This window comes from Daucus carota, chromosome 7, assembly GCF_001625215.2.
Source record: "Daucus carota subsp. sativus chromosome 7, DH1 v3.0, whole genome shotgun sequence".
Taxonomy (NCBI): Eukaryota; Viridiplantae; Streptophyta; class Magnoliopsida; order Apiales; family Apiaceae; genus Daucus; species Daucus carota.
The window spans coordinates 29,271,199-29,291,406 of record NC_030387.2 but is presented as its reverse complement, the minus strand read 5'-3'; the positions used below and the strand labels follow the sequence as shown (position 1 = coordinate 29,291,406).

The window sequence follows — 20,208 nt, the reverse complement described above, 5'->3', positions numbered from 1 at the left end:
GGCCATCTCTTGGCGGCCAAAAATAAATAAATTGAGGAGGATTAACCCAATGAGCCTCATATATTTTATTTGTATTAACACTTGTCAACATATTGTTAAGATCTGGGATTATATAGCAGACTCGTTTTAGAGATTATATAACAGTACTCATAGGAGATGAAAGATTTATTAAACTAACTTTCCATGCGAAATAAGAAAGAAGGTCCTCTTATTAAAAGACACACTAATGAAACATTACAATCTTTTTAAGCAACTTGAAGTAATAATTATTTAAACAAATCATGAAAATGCTTCTGATTAACTGATAGGTCCGGGTACTTGACAAACGGTAAATCGAAAAAATCACAAAAAGGCTTAATTTTAAATTTTTGATTCATACGTGGAGTGTTATAGTGTCATCCAATAGAAAATTGTCTCGTCATGGAATTTTTCTCATTCACATGTTCTGAACCAGTTACGTTGACTAGTCACTTGAACTATTAAGAGCATCCAAGAACTCCTCATCACATTCCAGTGCACTCATTATCTTTGGGTTGAGGCAAATCGCAGCGTCGATGCTTCCTCCACCTTCACTCCCTTGATACAGTGTCACTTTACCATCGAACTTGTTTGCATATCCACAAAGAATTGCAACAGGCTCCCCGAATCCAAATTCATTGCCATACATATTAAACCGTGGTGAGCTCGATATTACAATGTTACCAGGATCATCCGGTAGTCCCAGTTGTTTAGGATGCCGAGTTTTTAGCCATGTCGCGACAGATTCACGCACAGATTTGTCATCGTGTTGGACAATAGTTTGATTCAATTGTAGAGCAGCCCATTCCAAGTTGTTTTCAAGCAGCTTGCTGGCTGTAGTAAAAGTTTTTAGAACCTGAACGCAATTCCCAAAGTAATTTGTTGACAAAAGGGGGTCTAATCTCAATCTGTTATTCGCAGACATGCAACAACTAGTAATTTGATCTTTTGTCAGGCCACGTACACGTGTCAGGCAACGCCAAATTATAGCTGACAAGGCTTGTAGAGATGAGATCCTGACGGCTCTGTCTTTGCAAAGAGCATTTGTTTTTGCTTTGATTCTTGCTAAATTCGCAACTGAGAAATGGAAGATTCTTTCTTGAAGAATTGGCGCTTCATACCTGCTGATAAATTGATCGTCTCGCGTGAAAGGGAGACTGAGAAATGGGCCATGACCATCAGGAAACCAGCGGTCATGGATCGGTTGACTCGTGACTCCTGAGCCTTGGAAATTTCTAGACAGAGTGTTGAAAAAATTCCAATAAGATGTGCCATCAGAAACGGAGTGATTAACTGAACAACCAATGAAAATTCCGTCAATTAGCTCAGTCACTTGAACCGTTAACAAGGACATGTTGAGGCCGTCGTAATTGACAGCCTTATGATGGTCGAAAAATGACTGAACAATTATTGGAACATAAGGTGGTGAAAGTATGTCAGAAACTGTAGTATCAACTGAAGAGTGGACAAATCTTGCACCAGGACTGTTAACGCAATCTACAAACAGAGCAAAAGAATGCGAATCTTGTTTTTTCGCGAGGCGGCCTGCTAATGGATAAAAATGAGCAAGGGTAAGAGAAAGAGCATCTTTAAGCTTCTGTAGAAAAACTTGAGTGAAGTTATCTTGAGCATCAGGCTTTTTAAACAGCAGCCCCTTTTGGATGTAGTGATAAGAGAGCATAGCTAAGTCCCATGTTGCAAGAGGAATGACTTGTTTAGAATCCTGTGAAAGGTGAGATGGTTTGATAAAACACTCTGATATCTGTTGAATTGTTGGAGAGCTCATGATTTTATCAATATGATAAACCTGGATATGGATATATGGTTATATATAGATGTTGAAGGAGGTTTCTTCTTTTGAACTTTGTTTTGTTTGACTTCCGAGTTCTAATGCTAAGAGCATCTCCAACGGTGTTGGCTATAGTCGTCGGCTAAATTGGACCAGTGAGATCTTATGTAATATTTGCTGAACCTGTAAGACATTTTGCTTCAATGGTACTGGCTATATTGATTGGCTATAATTTAAAAATAGTATGTTATTAATATTTTAAAATGTTAAAATAAAATATATCAGTTCAATATGGTAATAAATGCTGTACAATATTCTTACAGATTACAGCAAAACAAAACAAAATAAAAAATAAACGCTTTCTAATTACTTCCGAGTTCCCCTGCACATGTATAACAAAAATAAAATTAAACCATCCGGCAGAAATAATCGTTAATGATATGTCCTCCATTCGTATTTCGGAACCCAGACACTCCACAAAATATTATTAAAATCAATTCCAACCCAAAGTTTATTTTTATATCATAGAATGAAACTAATACTAAAATCTACATAAAGTTAATGTATTTCTAATAATAAGTTTATGAAAATAGTATTAATTAAATAAAAATTATTTCATTCAAATTAGTCTCTCTCCCTGGTATTCAAACCGTAACCATATTTATCAATCTAACATTTACGGACGCAATACTTTTTAGTATAGTATATACTGTTTTTGACTATTTTAATTTTTGATTTAGCTTTTTCGATTTCTAGTTTATAAGTATCAAAACCAAATTTTAACACTCTGGCTGCTTTCCATAATTATAGACTCCTAGAACCAAATCCACGACTTATTTTATATACAAGAGACGTTACTCATATTTGATTGTGAGAATTTGAAGACTTTGCCCCTGTTTGAAAAATCACATCCTCTTCAGTTGCTAGAGACGGAAGGGTGTCCTCTTCTGAGAGAAAAATACAAGAAGGGACGGCCAGAATGGTTCAGGATTCAACATATTCCACGTATACACTGGTATTCTTTTTCGCTTAATATAAGACTTGATGATTTGCTTCCTATATAAAGAGCAATGCTCAAGGTTTTCTTTTCCCACAATGGTTCAAAAATATCAGTGTGCAAATTTTAATTGGGGCTCTGGGTCCAAATTGATACAGAACTATAAAAATTTGATCCATTTAATTTTAGAAATCTTTTAGGGTCTCTAGCATATTTGATTATATATTGGATGTACTTTTTGCATCAGGGAGGAAGATTTTTGAAGCCAACTGTGTCGTGCTGCATCGAAATGTATTTTGATTTGCCAAGGGTTTAAGTATGAGTATAACCAGTTATGAGTGCCTAGGGTAAAGATCAAAGTGCATTTCTGAGATTTGAGTTGTTGAAAATCAGCAGATGTCCGAAGTTGCAAAGATTCTGAATAAATGTTTTCGGTTCTTGAGGAGTTATATGACAGCAACACAGTACTGGAAACAATAAGCAGAGGGTTAGTTCTCTAATGCTTCAACACCTGTCTAATATCAGTGATGAAGTACTTCTAGAGTACATAGTGCATTTATGATTTCAAAGGAGTCTGAAATGCTCCATGAGGAACAAAATAGATGATATATGATTACTACTATTAATTTACGACAAAATGTGTAAAAGAGGTAATAACAACCGCAAAATATCAATGTTTGTGTAATAGATGAGAAATTAATTTAAAATTTGAAATAAACCAGAAATTAATTTAAAATCAGAAATTAGTAGTCACAATTTTAAATCCAGTCAAACCGTCTCGTAATATCTTTCTTAATTATTGATATATTCAGACCGGAGTCGAAACTGGTCGGAGTGAAATGACTAGTTTTATTTTTCTTCACACATGATCACAGAAGCTGGGATAAAAGTTGAGCTTGAATTATATATGTGGCAGACTGGCAGTAGGGATGATCGCGGTTCGGTTTGGAGGTAGAACCGGAACCAAACCATACATTAGCGGTTTTTAAAAATCTCAAACCAACGCGTGACCCGCAAACCAATTAACCCGGACCAAGCGGTGCGGTTTTTGATGGTTCGGTTAAGCGGATTGATCGGTTTATAACTAAGGCTTATAATCAGAGATGAGGATTCATGAATAATATTAGAAAATAAAGTATCATTTTGTCTCCATTTACACAATTTCACATAGTTAAATTAAAATAAAAAATTTAGTCCAATAAAATGCATAAACTTGAATATTCGAAGTCGTGAATTACTGAATTGATATGACTCGTAGTTGGTATTGATAAGGTAAGTAACTAAACAACAACCTAACAAGTATAAACTAAAAAATTAATATATTTATATAAAATTAATATTTTGTATATATATATAATATTAAATATTTATATTGTATATATAGAAATATGCGGTTCGGTTTTATAACGGGTTGGTTTAATATAAAAACCGAAACCAACCCACAAACCACGATTTTTTAAATAAGTTGAACCGAAACCGTAAACCTCATTTCGGTTTCGGTTTCGGTTTGGATCGGATTAATATCGGATTGGGTTATACGGATTTTGCTGTTTAAACCAGACCGTGATCACCCCTAACCGGCAGTGTTAACATTATCATTGTTGGTATATTTAAGTGTCGATGAAAATCAAAGAACGTCACCGGCGTTTGTGACCAAGAATTTAAAAATAGTTGAACATGTCATGCATTACGTGGATTTAAGTAGGCCTGGCAATTTGACACGTAACACGCTAACACGAAACGAAACGACACGAAAAAAATGGATACGGGTTTTGATTTTCGATACACGAAACACGAAAGTACACGAACACGAAATTACACGATAGATTTCGTGTCGGATATGGGTTTTCACTTGGGGTACACGAAATACACGAAAGTATACGAAATATTTGTAGATTATATTTATTATATATATGTAATGATATATTAAATATATAATTGAGTTTAAAGTATATATTTATATGTATGTGTGGATATATATTGTTGATACATTAACAAATTTATAAAAAATTGTATACAAGTATAATATATATCATTCACATTTAATAAATTTATAAAGAAAATATATATTAAATCCATTTTTTGATTAAAAAATATATTAATATTTTTATATATAATATACACGAAAAGTACACGAAATATACACGAAACGATTCGAAACGGATACGGGTTTCAAATTAGGTACACGAAATTAATAACGGGCGGATACGGGTTTCACCTTCGAGTACACGAAACACGAAAATACACGAAACGAAAGTATACGAAACGAAACGATTGCCACCCCTAGATTTAAGTATCAAAACCAAATTTTGATACTTGGTTACTCTGGTCATAATATACTTATTTTATACTCCCTCCGTCCCCTCCAATTCTTATCGTTTGGAGGGGACTGCTCGACACGCATTTTAAGGCTCATGAAAAATATGGTTCCATAACTTATTTTTAAAATTTTCTTTTTTCGAATAAAAGTTTAATGTTTAAATTTTTATTCAGAAAAAAAAAATTTTAAAAACATGTTATGAAACTATATTATTTATGAGCCTTAAGATGCGTGCCGAGTACTTCATTTCAAATGATAAGAATTGGATGGGACAGAGGGAGTATATAACAATAACAATCACGTCAGACTTAAACTATGCCGACTGCAAATTACAGGCATTTTCTTTCACTAACAATGTACTCCCAAGAGGTATTGAATTATTAGGGGTTATAGGAGCCATTGACCACTATTATTTAAGAAGAAAGCAAAGCAAAAGGCCATCGATTTATTCATTTTCTTCGGTACTCTTTGTCTTTGGGTAGAGAGTAACATTCTTAGGTCTTGGCGGCCATGAATAAATAAATTGAGGAGGATTAACCCAATGAGCCTAAGATATTTTATTTGTATTAACACTCGTCAACATATTGTTAAGATCTGGGATTTATATTGCAGACTCGTTTTAGAGATTATATAACAGTACACTCATAGGAGATGAAAGATTTATTAAACTAACTTTCCAAGTGAAATAAGTAAATAGGTCCTCTTATTAAAAGACACATTAATGGAACATTACAATCTTTTTAAGCAACTCGAATTAATAATCATCTAAACAAATCATGAAAATGCTTCTTATTAGAGACGGGTACCTGACAGACTATATATAAACCGAAAAAATCACAAAAGGGCTTAATTTTAAAATTTTGATTTATACGTGAGATGTTATAATGTCGTTTAACAGAAAATTGTCCCGTCCTGGGATTTTTTTTATTCGCATGTTCTGGACCAGTTACGTCGACTAGTTACTTGAACTATCAAGAGCATCCAGAACTCCTCATCACATTCCAGTGCACTCATTATCTTTGGGTTGAGGCAAATCGCGGTGTCGATGCTTCCTCCACCTTCACTCCCTTGATACAGTGTCACTTTACCATCGAACTTGTTTGCATATCCACAAAGAATTGCAACAGGCTTCCCGAATCCAAATTCATTGCCATACATATTAAACCGTGGTGAGCTCGATATTACAATGTTACCAGGATCATCCGGTAGTCCCAGTTGTTTAGGATGCCGAGTTTTTAGCCATGTCGTGACAGATTCACGCACAGATTTGTCATCGTGTTGGACAATAGTTTGATTCAATTGTAGAGCAGCCCATTCCAAGTTGTTTTCAAGTAGCTTACTGGCTGTAGTAAAAGTTTTTAATACCTGAACGCAGTTTCCAAAGTAATTTGTTGACAAAGGGGGGTCTAATCTCAATCTGTTATTCGCGGACATGCAACAACTAGTAATTTGATCTTTTGTCAGGCAACGTACACGCGTCAGACAACGCCAAATTATAGCTGACAAGGCTTGTAGAGATGAGATCCTGACGGCTCTGTCTTTGCAGAGAGCATTTGTTTTTGCTTTGATCCTTGCTAGATTCGCAACTGAGAAATGGAAGATTTTCTCTTTAAGAATTGGAGCTTCATACCTGCTGATAAATTGATCGTCTCGCGTGAAAGGGAGACTGAGAAATGGGCCATGACCATCACGAAACCAGCGCTCGTGGATCGGTTGACTCGTGACTCCTGAGCCTTGGAAAATTCTAGACAGAGTGTTGAAAAAATTCCAATAAGATGTGCCATCAGAAACGGAGTGATTAACTGAACAACCAATGAAAATTCCGTCAATTAGCTCAGTCACTTGAAGCGTTAACAAGGACATGTTGAGGCCGTCGTAATTGACAGCCTTATGATGGTCGAAAAATGACTGAACAATTATTGGAACATAAGGTGGTGAAAGTATGTCAGAAACTGTGGTATCAACTGAAGAGTGGACAAATCTTGCACCAGGACTGTTTACGCAATCTACAAACAGAGCAAAAGAATGCGAATCTTGTTTTTTCGCGAGGCGGCCTGCTAATGGATAAAATTGAGCAAGGGTAAGAGAAAGAGCATCTTTAAGCTTCTGTAGAAAAACTTGAGTGAAGTTATCTTGAGCATCAGGCTTTTTAAACAGCAGCCCCTTCTGGATGTAATGATAAGAGAGCATAGCTAAGTCCCATGTTGCAAGAGGAATGACTTGCTTAGAGTCTTGTGAAAGGTGAGATGGTTTGATAAAACACTCTGATATGTGTTGAACTGTTGGAGAGCTCATGATTTTATCAGTATGATAAACCTGCATATGAATATATGGTTATATATAGATGTTAAAAGGAGGTTTCTTGTTTTGAACTTTGTTTTCTTTGACTTCCAAGTTTTAATGCAAACACCATAATTTCAAAAAGCGTTGAACAAGAGATCTCATGTTATGAGTTGATTTTCTGCTGAATATATAACATTGTAGCTCCCCTGCACATGTATAAAAAAAATAAAATTAAATCATCAGGCAGAAATAATCATAAATGATATGTCCTGACATTCGTAAATAATCATATCGCAGAAATAACATTTATGGACGCAATACTTTTTAGTATAGTATATACGGTTTTTAACTATTTTAATTTTTGATTTAGCTTTTTCGATTTCTAGTATAAGAGCATCTCCAACCATCTAAACCCCTTGGCTAAAAAATGAGTTGGCATACTTAAAATAAAAATATATAGCCAACAGCTCCAAAAACTGAACTCCAACCATGATCAGCTGTTGTCTATAAATTTAGCCAACCTCCTATGGATGGCTAAATTTGTCGGACCTCTACAGGTCTGTAAGAAAATCTGTAGGAAGATTGTACATCATTTATTACCATATTGAACTGATATATTCTATTTTAACAATTTAAAATATTAATAACATACTATTTTTAAATTATAGCCAACCAATATAGCCAATACCATTGAAGCAAAATGTCCTACAGGTTCAGCAAATTTTACATAATATCTTACAGGTCCAATTTAGCCAATGATTATAGCCAACGCCGTTGGAGATGCTCTAAGTATCAAAACCAAATTTTAACACTCTGGCTGCTTTCCATAATTATAGACTCCTAGAACCAAATCCACGACTTATTTTAAGAATCAGGTCACATATGTACTATGCTGCTGCAAAATGCAAATTAGTTGCATTTTCTGAGGCTGCGACTGATGAGTAATACTACTACGAGGTACTGAATTATTGGGGGTTCCAGGGGCCATTTACAAGCATTATTGAAGAAGAAAGCAAAGCAAAACGCCAACTCTTGGCGGCCGAAAATAATTAAAATGAGGAGGATTAGCACGCTCATCAATTAATCCCATGAGCCTAATCCATGTGAATGGAAAAGACTCCATTATTAAATCATTAATCCAGTCATGACTTTATTTATTTTAGTAATAATCAAAATTTCGATGTCTTGCGAAGGGGTATTGGTCCTCACTATCACTATATCCAGCATCCATGACAAAGCGACCTCCAAATATCATCTAGTATCATTACATCGTATAGCGTTTTAGTTATTTATCAAAAACGCCACATTGTCTGGCATATTAGCAGAATGCTATGTAACGTTACCCTACATCATTTAGCGTCTAATTAGGTTGTATTAGAATTGTAACGTTTTGTTGGGGTCAAACCAGCAAAACAATCTAGTGTTTTCTTCCTAAATTGAAAATGCTGGATTATGAAGCGTTAATATTTGGGACCATTTTTTTTCAACTTTGATTACCTCCAGAATTTGTGAGATCTAGGGCCATTTTTCCTCACGAAGAGAGTCGTAGATATCTAACTAGATAAGAATCCGTTGGTTCAAGGAAATAATTCTTACTTGTAACCATTTGATCAAATGCTCAAATTGTTTCTTCAAAATAATAATTAAGATGCATGAACAAGTTGAGGAGGAAAAATAAGAATATATGACTGGATCAATTGTAGCTGATCTTGTTGCTAGATGCCCATACCATAGCCACAAACTAATCAATTGAATTTGATGTCAATTGACAATTGTTTGTTGGCATCAGCTTCATTATCTTGTATAAGCTTAGGATGTCTTGCAATGCTTTTTTAGCCCTTGGCTTGGATTAATTTTTAAGGTATGAGGGTTTGTGAGTGCATGCTGTGCACATAACTTGTTTGAGGAAGTGATTGAATGAGATGCGTATTTTTACATTACGCTGATTGCTAGGTTCAGGCAGAATTTGAGGGATTTGATGTATTGAGGTGTTTTGGCGAGGTAAGGAAGTCGGGCAGGGGTTTTTAGCTGGTACCCTGAAGCATATAGATTATAGACGTTAACGATGATATTTGAATTTGACCGAACGGTTCAAATAATATTGTCAAAATAAGTTACGAGATGCACGATGCAATCATCAAAAGTTTAGATATTAAAGTGCTGATAATCCGAATGATAGGGATGCGTTTTGTCAATAATTCTAATAATTGTCTAAACAAATCATGGTAATGCTTCTGATTAACTAATTACTTGAACTGTTTAGAGCATCCAAGAACTCCTCATCACATTCCAATGCATTCATTATCTTAGGGTTTAGGCATATCCCGGTGTCGATGCTTCCTCCACCTTCACTCCCTTGAAACAATGTCACTCTACCGTTGAACAGGTTTCCATATCCACCAAGAACAGCCACAGGCTTCCCGAATCCAAATTCGTTGCCATACATATTAAAACGGGGTGAGCTCGATACTACAATGTTACCAGGATCAGCCAATTGTCCCAGTTGGTTCGGACGCTGAGTTTGCAGCCATGTCGCGACAGATTTACGTACAGACTTGTCATTGTGTTCAAGAATAGTTTTATTCAGTTGTAGAGCAGCCCATTCGAAGTTGTTTGCAAGAAGCTTGCTGGCTGTAGTGAATGTTTTTAACATTTGAATACAATTCCCAAAGTAATTTTCTGACAAAGGTGGATCTAATCTTGATCTGTTATTCGCGGGCATGCAACAACTAGTAATTTGATCTTTTGTTAGGCCACGTACGCGTGTGATGCAACGCCAAATTATAGCTGACAAGGCTTGTAGAGATGAGATCCTGACAGCTCTGTCTTTGCAAAGAGCATTTGTTTTTGCTTTGATTCTTGCTAAATTCGCAACTGAGAAATGGAAGATTTTCTCTTTAAGAATTGGAGCGTCATACCTGGTGATAAATTGATCATCACGCGTAAAAGGGAGACGGAAAAATGGACCATAGCCATCTGGAAACCAGCGCTCATGGATTGGTGGGCTCGTGACTCCTGACCCTTGGAAAATTGCAGAGAGAGTGTTGAAAAAATTCCAAAAAGATGTGCCATCAGCCACAGAGTGATTAATTGAACAACCAATGAAAATTCCGTCAATTAGCTCAGTCACTTGAACCGTTAACAAGGACATGTTAAGGCCATCGTAATTGACAGCCTTATGATGGTCAAAAAATGACCTAACAATCATTGGAACATAAGGCGGCGAAAGTATATCAGAAACTGTGGTATCAACTGAAGAGTGGACAAATCTTGCACCAGGACTGTTAACGCAATCTACAAACAGAACAAAAGAGTGTGAATCTTGTTTTTTCGCCAGACGGCCTGCCAACGGATAAAAATGAGCAAGGGTAAGAGAAAGAGCATCTTTAAGCTTCTGTAGAAAAACTTGAATGAAGTTATCTTGAGCTTCAGGCTTTCTAAACAGAAGCCCCCTCTGGATGTAATGAAAGGAGAGCATAGCTAAGTCCCATGTTGCCAAATGAATGACTTGTTTAGAATCCTGTGAAAGGTGAGATGGTTTGATAAAATACTCTGATATGTGTTGAACAGGTTGAGAGCACATGATTTTATCAATATGATAAACCTGCAGATGGATATATGGTTATATGGATGTAAAGGAGGTTACTTGATCTTTTTTATTTTTCCACATCTGTTGTCAGAACTTTGTTTTCTTTAACTTGTAAGTTGCAACCGTGGTAACCATTATATTTTGTAGGTTCGACAAAATTAGGAAAAATATTTTCTAAATTATATATAGACGTATTTTAAAACAAAGATTAAGTTCTTAATTATAGTCAATTCAAAAAAAGAATGTTCATAATTATAAGGACTTATATGATAAATTATATTAATCAAGAATAACTTTTTATTTATTTTTACCAAATCAGGGAGCCATAAAATAAGGGCAGTTGAAAATGACAAAAACATGAATAACACTATTAGTGTGTTCTGATGACAAAATGACATCTTGTGACTTGTCAAAAAAAATGACATCTTGTGATGCACACTAATATTTCAATATATTTAATCATAGAATCACGTTTTTTGTACTAAACATTTCTTATGGGTTATTGATCTTTACAAGTCATATGAAATTTTGATATGTATGATACATATTTCATAATTCTTGTAATAAGTATTTTAGGTGTGATTAATAATAAATTAACCTTGATTTTTAGTTTATTTACATATATGCAATATTTTATATTATTTTGATATTATTAAAAATTATAATTTTTATTATCTCATGATGACTTAAGATGGAGCATATTTTAACCATACAAAAAATTAGAAAAAGATTATATATGATTATGTATTTACTCATATTATAATATCTATGGATATACTAATTTAACATATACTTTTCCATCTCCCTTATTATTATTTTTTGTCATACATCTTGGTTATATTTTAATATATGGATTCGTGTACAAAAGATAGAAATATATAAGAAAAAGCAAGAAAATTGAAATGAAAATAAATAAACTAGTAAGATTTAGGGAAAATAGATTTTTTTGTCATCTAACTTATTATTTATTTAGAAACCTACCGCTGAACTATAATTTTTTTCTTTTTTGTCACTAATGTTAGGTTCAGATTATTTTTATCATTAACGTTAGGTTCGGATTTGATTATTAATACCATGTTATTTTTTTTAGCATTATTAAATATAGTGTATAGTGTTAGTCTGCAATATTATGGTGATATGATATGTGTCTATATCTTTGTACTCCCTCTGTCCTCCTCATTTCTTTACGTTACTTTTTGACACGTTTTTCCATGCTATTGAGAGGACGGAGAAGTATGTATTACTATATATGTGTCCTATATATGTGTCCTAGATAGTTTACTATGGAGGACCAGAGTTAGACACGCATTTAACATTTAAATTTAAAGTTGGTTTTTTTTTTTTTTAAAAACGTTGGATTTTTTTGGTCACTAACTTTAGATTTTGATTTGATTATTAACAATATGTTTTTTTAGCATTATAACAATATAGTGGTAGTCTGCAATATTATGTAGTACTAAATATAAAAATATCGATATATATCAGATCATCATTATATTGCAGACTATCACTATATTTAATAATGCTAAAATGAATAATATTGTGTTAATAATCAAATCCGAACCTAACGTTAGTGACGAAAAAAATTCGAACTTAACATTAATGATAAAAAAGAAAAAGATTATAGTTCAGTGGTAGGTTTCTAAATAAATAATAAGTTGGATATTTAATGTAATTGATAAATATTATTTTATAAAATAATATAATTGTGTGTGACACGGTGTCACTGACACCCGCAAAGTGCAACCGTAGCAAATAAACAGAAAGGATTATCGCCTTTCACAAGTACTTGATGATCACAAGTACGACGTCGTTTGAACAGACTTCTATCTAATCCAACCAGCCAAGATTCCCTACAGGACTTCCCCTGTTTAGAGAGAGAAACACAAAAATGGCAACCATGCTCACTCACACTCTCTCTCTACAGCTTCCCTCCAAATTCCCACCTTTTTCTCCCCTAATTCTACACTCCAACTGCCCTTCCCGGTTCAGATGTCAAGCGGGTCAGACCGGGTTCTTCACAAAACTGGGCCGGTTAATCAAAGAAAAGGCCAAGAGTGATGTGGACAAAATCTTCTCAGGGTTCACAAAGACTAGAGAGAACCTAGCTGTTATTGATGAGCTTCTTCTTTACTGGAATCTCTCTGATACTGATAGAGTTCTTGATGAGTTGGAAGAGGTTTTGTTTCTCACCTTTACTTTGTGTGTGTGTTGAGTTTTTTCGAGAAATTGGGATTTGAATTTTATTGCATTATCGGGTTTTGTGATGTTTTTGTGGTTATTATGGATATTGGAATCATGGGTTATCATCAAGTTTGCATCTTTTGAGCTTATAATGTCTAGCACGATGAGGCAGAACCGAGCTTGGTTTTTGCACAAAATTGGAATATGATATGACCATTAAAATAGAGCAAGTCCGATCACATGGCATCAAGATATGCTTTTTGGTGCTAAAATAGGACTTGCACTCCGGTGCTAGTTGCAAAGTGGAACCATCTAATTCCAAATTTAAGTAATATATTATTATTATTATTATGTAACTCTTTAACTTTTATTTAAAGTGATCCAACTTGCATTACAATTGTTAATGTTGTGGAAAGAATGGCTATACTTATCAATAGTTCTAAATATACAATGAATTATTCCTTTATGTATTTATCCAACCAAAACTAGGTATGCATGGGAATCGGTTTTTGTGATTTTAGTTCTATATAACTAAAAATAGTTCCATTGGACTTGCTGTTATATGAATTGAGTAGTTTATTTGATAAATTATACGCAAAATTGACACATAAGAACACTACCAAAACCCATAATCGCTACCCTTGCCCTATATGGCTAGTTGGTAGTCAAATGTTTAGTAGTCACGAACACAAATTATATTGAAAGTATAGGTAACAACCTTTAGTATGGGTTTCGATAATTAATGTAATCGGAAACAAAGTTCAAAAAAGTTGCTCTTTTTTTTTCCATTATAATTTATTATACTGTTTGATGCATTGTCAGTGTTATGATCTTACTCAAGTTAAAGCATAACTAACTAGCTATATTCAGGAGCACTGTTGAGCATGTCGTGCTTACAAAAATGTAGTGTCCTTTCTGTAATACCAGTAACTGGACTAATGTGTGGAATGTCATTAAGTTTAGTAATTAGATCTTCTAAATTACAGCAGAAAAAATGCAGGCATTGCTGGTTTCTGACTTTGGTCCAAAGATCACTATAAAGATTGTAGAGAGCTTGAGGGATGATATATATGCTGGTAAGCTCAAATCAGGAAGCGAGATTAAGGTAACCATGTCTTACATTATATTCCAGTGAGGGTTATTAGTACCTAATAAAGTTCAAATAAGAATCTATGTTGTACTATATATTTACAATATATTTACATATATTTTAAGATGATTTGTTGCCATCATTTACAAAATTATAAGTGCAATAATGTTAGTTGGTAACATATATATTATGTATGTGTGTGTGTGTGTACTGAGAGTATTTGTGGTATATCTTATAAGTTCGACATATGCTTGGTGTTGAATTGTGATGGTAATTAGGATGCTTTAAAGAAGAGTGTGCTAGATTTGCTGATGAGTAAAGGTCTTAAAACAGAGCTTCAGCTTGGATTTAGGTTTGCAGCAGTTGGTACTTTTGTTTAATATCTCTATGCTGTTGTGACCTATTTTAGCTTAATTTCAATGGTGAATCATGCTTTTGCCAGGAAACCAGCTGTAATCATGATAGTTGGTGTCAATGGAGGTGGAAAGACAACATCTCTTGGTAAGACACAAATAAGGATCCTCTGTTGACTTTGGTTGGTTATTTGTAGATAATTATAGAAATTAAAATGTACATCAGATGATGGTGAAATTAAAAATGGAAAAGGAGATTCAATCTTTCTAGTTATGACTTATAAAGCTGTCAAGATTCTCTTCATGAAACAATATCATGGATGCCCTCTGCAACCTGCTGTTGTCCAGGAAATGTGTATTCGTGCTCTATACTAGTGTTGATTGTTTAAACTAAAGCAGTAACTACCTTTTACCCACATCTCTACTGCAATGCAGGAAAGCTGGCCAATAGATTAAAAAAGGAGGGGGCCAAGGTAAGGTAACCATTTTATATAAGAACAGATTCTCTGCTATTTGTTGATTTACAAAATGTATATAAATCATTGCTTTTTTTTTTTCCTGTAACCACCTGGGTTGAGTAAGTATGACATTGACCTTGAATACCAGAATCGAATTTGTTTTAAAAATGCTAGCTGATTTTCTCAGGCATTGACAAAGAAATTGACAAAGATAAATCTCTTTCTTTGTCCTTTTATTTTCCTTTTTTTTATGATTAAAGACGAATCTCTGTTGTTATCTATAATCATGTTATATTGTTATGCAATAAGAAAGTCTGTGTTGGATAATAAATCGATGAGAAACTAAGTTAAGAATATTATGATAAAATTTGGAGTTGAACCTTAGAGCCTAAATGAAAAGTCTATTATGCATTAATCAGTTTAGACCTACGTATTTTGAAAAAGGGAAAATCATTTATTGTAGTAATCACCTATTTGGTTTTAAAATTACAATTTCCTTTGTTTTCGATTTAGGATGATTCAGTTTACCAGTTAAACATTATATTCGACTCTTAGACAGTACTCGGTAGGTCTTAGAATTCACTTCAAGTTCTTTATACAATTGCTACGAGTTGTAGGCTATAAAGGTATTTCCATTGTAGACTAAACAGATATTCAATTTAACTGCTCTTTATTTCTTGAAACTCCACGTGTTGTCGTTTTTGTTGACTTCAGTAGGTCTAATATTATAACAAAAATTTGTTCTTGTTGGTAACTTTCTGACACGTGACTTCTGCACTTAAGTAAATTGCTGGTACCTCTAGTATTTTTCTTCTCATTTGTCTTTCCTTTTGCATTTATGGTTTCAATGTTTTATGTCTTCTGGTAGTGCCAAGGTACATGTTTAGGTCAAGAGATTGTTCTTTTCAATATTTCATGGTCTTATATTTGTCAGATATTGATGGCTGCTGGTGATACATTTAGAGCAGCTGCTAGTGATCAATTAGAGATCTGGGCTGAGAGGACCGGGTGTGAGATTGTTGTTGCTGAAAAAGAGAAGGCCAAAGCATCATCTGGTAGAATGCAAACTAAAACGTTCTTTTGGCGCATCAAATTTGTAATCAGTAAAATCACTAACATATGCTCTGGATAGTTCTTTCACAGGCTGTTAAGAAAGGGAAAGAAGGAGGCTTTGACATTGTCTTGTGTGACACCTCCGGTCGTAAGTATAGATGAGATAAACCATTGATTTGATCCAGATTATAAAAATGATTTAGCGGACTTTATATAATTTGCAGGTCTGCATACCAATTACAGCCTCATGGAAGAACTGATTTCTTGCAAGAAAGTTATTTCTAAAGTTGTTGCAGGTGCACCTAATGTATGCTCAACTGCCTTTGTTCTTTTATTATCACAAAAGTTCAAAACATACAAATTTCAACAAGCATCTATTCATTTAAATTTAATTAAAGTTAGCACTGTAGTACGACCACTAGGGTACTTGGTCACCAAACCTCTGAATGTATGTGTGGGTAAGTATAGTTAACTCAATATATTTACAGGAGATTCTGCTTGTTTTGGACGGAACAACAGGGTTGAATATGCTTCCACAGGCCAGAGAGTTCAATGAGGTAACCCTTCTTTCTGTAGCAGGGAGCTAGAATTTTATATTTGAAGTATGTTCTGGAAAATTATAGTAGTACAGCATAATAGCATATTAGAAAGATCATATCACATAATATATGTTTGAGAACATAATAAAAAACAAATTACTGAACATATTTCAAATTGTATAGGAGAGAACATATTGTAGAACATACTAACATTAAAAAGGCTAATAATTAGATAATTACCCGAGTTCCCCATAAAACCTTATCCCCTTTACAAATTGTACATTAATATTGTATATGCATATAAGTTACGCGGGAAACGTGATCAAACATCTGAAACAAAGTATGTAAAACCTTATGATGAAAGAAAGGAGACTTCTATTATTTTTCAATTAAAGAATTAAGAACCCCAGTCAGATGTTTAGGTAATGGTTATCAAGGATTCTTGCTGTAGAATGCTTAACACCCAATTATTATCAAATAGCAATATAATGTCCTCGCCGACGCCTCATGAGACAGACAACCAACAGTAAAACTTGAAATGTAGTAAATTTTGTAATGTCAAATAGCTCGGGCTAGTTTACTGGTGATGTGTTCTTGTCTTCACCGTTGACCTGCCAAAAAAAGTTTGGAGTAAGTTCTTCCTCCGGGAAGAATACCCGACACACTCCGACACACGCACAAGTAAAAATCTGTGAAAATATTCCCAATAATTCGTCCCACGGCCATACCTTGTCTGCCACTAGAAGTTGAATTTTTTTTTATTTGCAGATGTATGGTTTGTGCTTTTTTTAGCTTGGCATCAGATGCTAGTTGCTCTGCCAACAAAATAAGCAAGAATACATTATTAGCGATTTTAATATAATGTTGAGTACATTGATTTGCATAAGCTTTCATGGCAGGTTGTTGGGGTAACTGGTTTCATCTTGACAAAGCTTGATGGTTCTGCTAGAGGAGGCTGCGTGGTATTTTTTTTCCCCCTCGAGCTTACTTCAGTTCATTTATGGATATTATGTGAATCTATATATTCTATGGACTCCAGCCTTCAAAATTTGTAGTACAGTAATTTGGGTTATTAATCGTGGCTTTCAGGTTAGTGTGGTTGACGAACTTGGCATTCCTGTGAAGTTTGTTGGAGTTGGTGAAGGTGTAGATGACCTCCAACCCTTTGATGCAGAAGCATTTGTGGATGCAATATTTTCGTGAGTATGAAAAAGGTCGGATTCTGCATTCTCTTATAGTTATTCCTATTCAGGTTTGGGTGCTATTTTTGAAACCTAATTCACTCTATATAGAATTCTAAGCGCTTGTACATACATTTGGCTAAAAAAGTTCTTTTGGAAAGCAATTCAAAATTGATCATTTTTTTGTAAAAAGGGGTGAGACAAGTGAAGGTTTTTAGGAAATGGTAAATTGCATAAATTAACCTTCAGTAAGCCTTGAACCTTAAGACCCTATATATATAAAGGGTCATTTTATTGGATGGTCTTTTTTCATTAAAATTGGGCTGGCAGATATATTTCATAAAAAGATAAACCTCATTCCACATAGTGATCATCTGTTTTTGGCACATCTGTTTCCTTTATGCATAATTTTTCTTGCACCTGAAAAAAATGCTAGTTTGGAAATTTTCCCAACAGCCCATGCAAACTGAAAATTTGAAATGCTTCATAAATTTACAAATTCTGTTGTCTTATTTTCTTGTGTTCTTTTCAGAACAAATTCTGGCAAGCGGAATGGAGCATCGTAGTAGGAATACAAATCACAGCAGAATCCATGTGCAAGGTCAGCCTGGAATTTCAAAGGTGGAACAAATTATCACCTGAAGACGAGCTGGAGTTCATATTTGCATATATTCTATAAATATATATTAGATTCTCACTCCTTTTATTTGTTGATGTTATCATACTTAGCAAGATGTAGAGTAATGTGTATTATGTCAAATATAGATAGGTAGATATGAAACAGGCAGCAATTAGGTCAGAACTTATTTTTTGTCAAGGCAACTGGATGTGAAAGCACTGAGAACTGGATGAAAATGAGGACTTATTTTGGGAAGAAAATTCACATTTGCATAATACTTTTTGATATTATGTTTTTAATAGGTGTTTAATAATTCTTATTGGCAGAAATGAGTCACTTATTTCTGAAAAATAGAAATAAGCCAGAGGGGACCATAACTTTGTTCAAGTATATTTCTCATTTGTTAATCTCTGCTCTCTTGCTTCTCAGCGACAGTCAGAGTACATCTAAAGTCTAAACCAGAATTCTACTCAGCAACTCGCCAAACTCAATATGAAGAATTCATAAAGCAGTGTACTTTATCTAAGAATGCTTCATGACATTATGGGGGTGTTTGTTTCCGGCTTTTAAGCCGGGCTTCTGGTTTATAAGTTAGAAGCACTTATTTGTACCGTTTGTGTAAAAAGTCAAGAAGCACTTATAAAAAGCTAGGAATGCTAGTTTTTGTTTCAGCGTTTCTGCTTATTTCCCAAACACTTTAATCACTTATAAGTCTTAACTTGCTTCTAATTTCTACTCCACTTTTTTATTTTAAGCAAGAAGCACTTATTTTAAGCTCATCCAAATGGCCCCTATTTATTTATAAAAAAAACTCATTTGTACAAATAAATGTCAATCTAGGAAAAAATTGAAGTAATATGAAGATTATTCTTTGAAGATTTAGTTAGCTGGGCTAAGCGGCAATGAGGGGTGCTAAGCTAAAATTTTATGACCAACACAGGCTATAAAAGTAGTGTTGTTTGCTAAACATGATTTTAAATCGAATTTTCTATGGTGTGCCCATGGGCACACAATAGTCACAAACTCTCATAAAAATACTAGCTTTTGATTAGTGCATGTATAATAAATGATAATGGCCCCCTGCATTCACATCAATTCCACCAATCAAAACAAACTATTTTTATGAGAGTTGATTTTAAATAACCACAAGTTGGATTTATTACAGTTAAACTTTATTACCAGACAGAGATAAATAATACTGTAGTCACTACTGACATTCAAGGTATTTAAACCAAGTATAAAATTCGCAGACCCAATGTCAAGAACAATGCTCTATTAAAAATTACATGGGACAGCGAGATTTCTAAGTCTACTATACTTTGAGTACTGGGGAACTATAGTATTTTATACTCTCTCCTTGAGTCTGTCCCTTGAGTTCTTTACCCAAGGATAAAAAACTCAACACGTATTTTTTAGAAATTATAGTGTCATAAATTATTTTAAAGAAATTCCCTTAGATTAAAAGCTTAATATTTAAATTTTGTGTAAAAAAATAATTTAAAAACAAGTTAAAAAATTACATTTTATATCTATCTTAAAATGTGTGTCGGAAAAAATGTAAAAAAAAAATAGAGATGGAGGGAGTACCAATGTACCAGCCAAGAATAAGTAACATTTATCAACTATGAAGAAATTTATGAAGCAAACAATATGGATAAGTTGGCCTAATCCAGCTAACCTGTCTCTTGGTTGTTTAGATGTTTTGCAACTATAATAGGAGCTAAAGTTGACAAGG

The 20,208-nt window shown here is 34.1% G+C and overlaps 4 protein-coding genes across 5 annotated transcripts; 1 reads left to right on the top strand and 3 right to left on the bottom strand.

Moving 5' to 3' along the window:
* Positions 1-178: 178 nt before the first annotated feature.
* Positions 179-1,819, bottom strand: LOC108194866 (uncharacterized acetyltransferase At3g50280). The gene has a single exon (XM_017361804.2). The coding sequence runs from the start codon at positions 1,802-1,804 to the stop codon at positions 464-466; it is 1,341 nt and encodes a 446-aa protein (XP_017217293.1). The 5' UTR covers positions 1,805-1,819; the 3' UTR covers positions 179-463.
* A 3,986-nt stretch (positions 1,820-5,805) lies between these two features.
* Positions 5,806-7,536, bottom strand: LOC108194865 (uncharacterized acetyltransferase At3g50280). Its single transcript, XM_064080886.1, has one exon. The coding sequence runs from the start codon at positions 7,444-7,446 to the stop codon at positions 6,049-6,051; it is 1,398 nt and encodes a 465-aa protein (XP_063936956.1). The 5' UTR covers positions 7,447-7,536; the 3' UTR covers positions 5,806-6,048.
* Positions 7,537-9,224: 1,688 nt separating this feature from the next.
* Positions 9,225-11,109, bottom strand: LOC135147678 (uncharacterized acetyltransferase At3g50280-like). Its single transcript, XM_064080898.1, has one exon. The coding sequence runs from the start codon at positions 10,988-10,990 to the stop codon at positions 9,650-9,652; it is 1,341 nt and encodes a 446-aa protein (XP_063936968.1). The 5' UTR covers positions 10,991-11,109; the 3' UTR covers positions 9,225-9,649.
* Positions 11,110-12,787: 1,678 nt separating this feature from the next.
* Positions 12,788-18,772, top strand: LOC108193271 (cell division protein FtsY homolog, chloroplastic). Of its 2 annotated transcripts, XM_017359860.2 has the most exons (12): positions 12,793-13,175; positions 14,181-14,285; positions 14,549-14,622; positions 14,713-14,771; positions 15,059-15,096; positions 16,016-16,136; positions 16,214-16,282; positions 16,359-16,441; positions 16,623-16,691; positions 17,573-17,635; positions 17,763-17,887; positions 18,387-18,772. In XM_017359860.2, exons 1-11 carry the CDS (start codon positions 12,888-12,890, stop codon positions 17,874-17,876), a joined length of 1,083 nt encoding a protein of 360 aa, XP_017215349.1. In that variant the 5' UTR covers positions 12,793-12,887; the 3' UTR covers positions 17,877-17,887; positions 18,387-18,772. The 2 variants fall into 2 exon arrangements, 1 of the variants encoding a protein (XP_017215349.1); XR_010285743.1 differs by lacking the exon at positions 18,387-18,772 and having other exon boundaries at positions 12,788-13,175; positions 16,359-16,430.
* Positions 18,773-20,208: the final 1,436 nt, after the last annotated feature.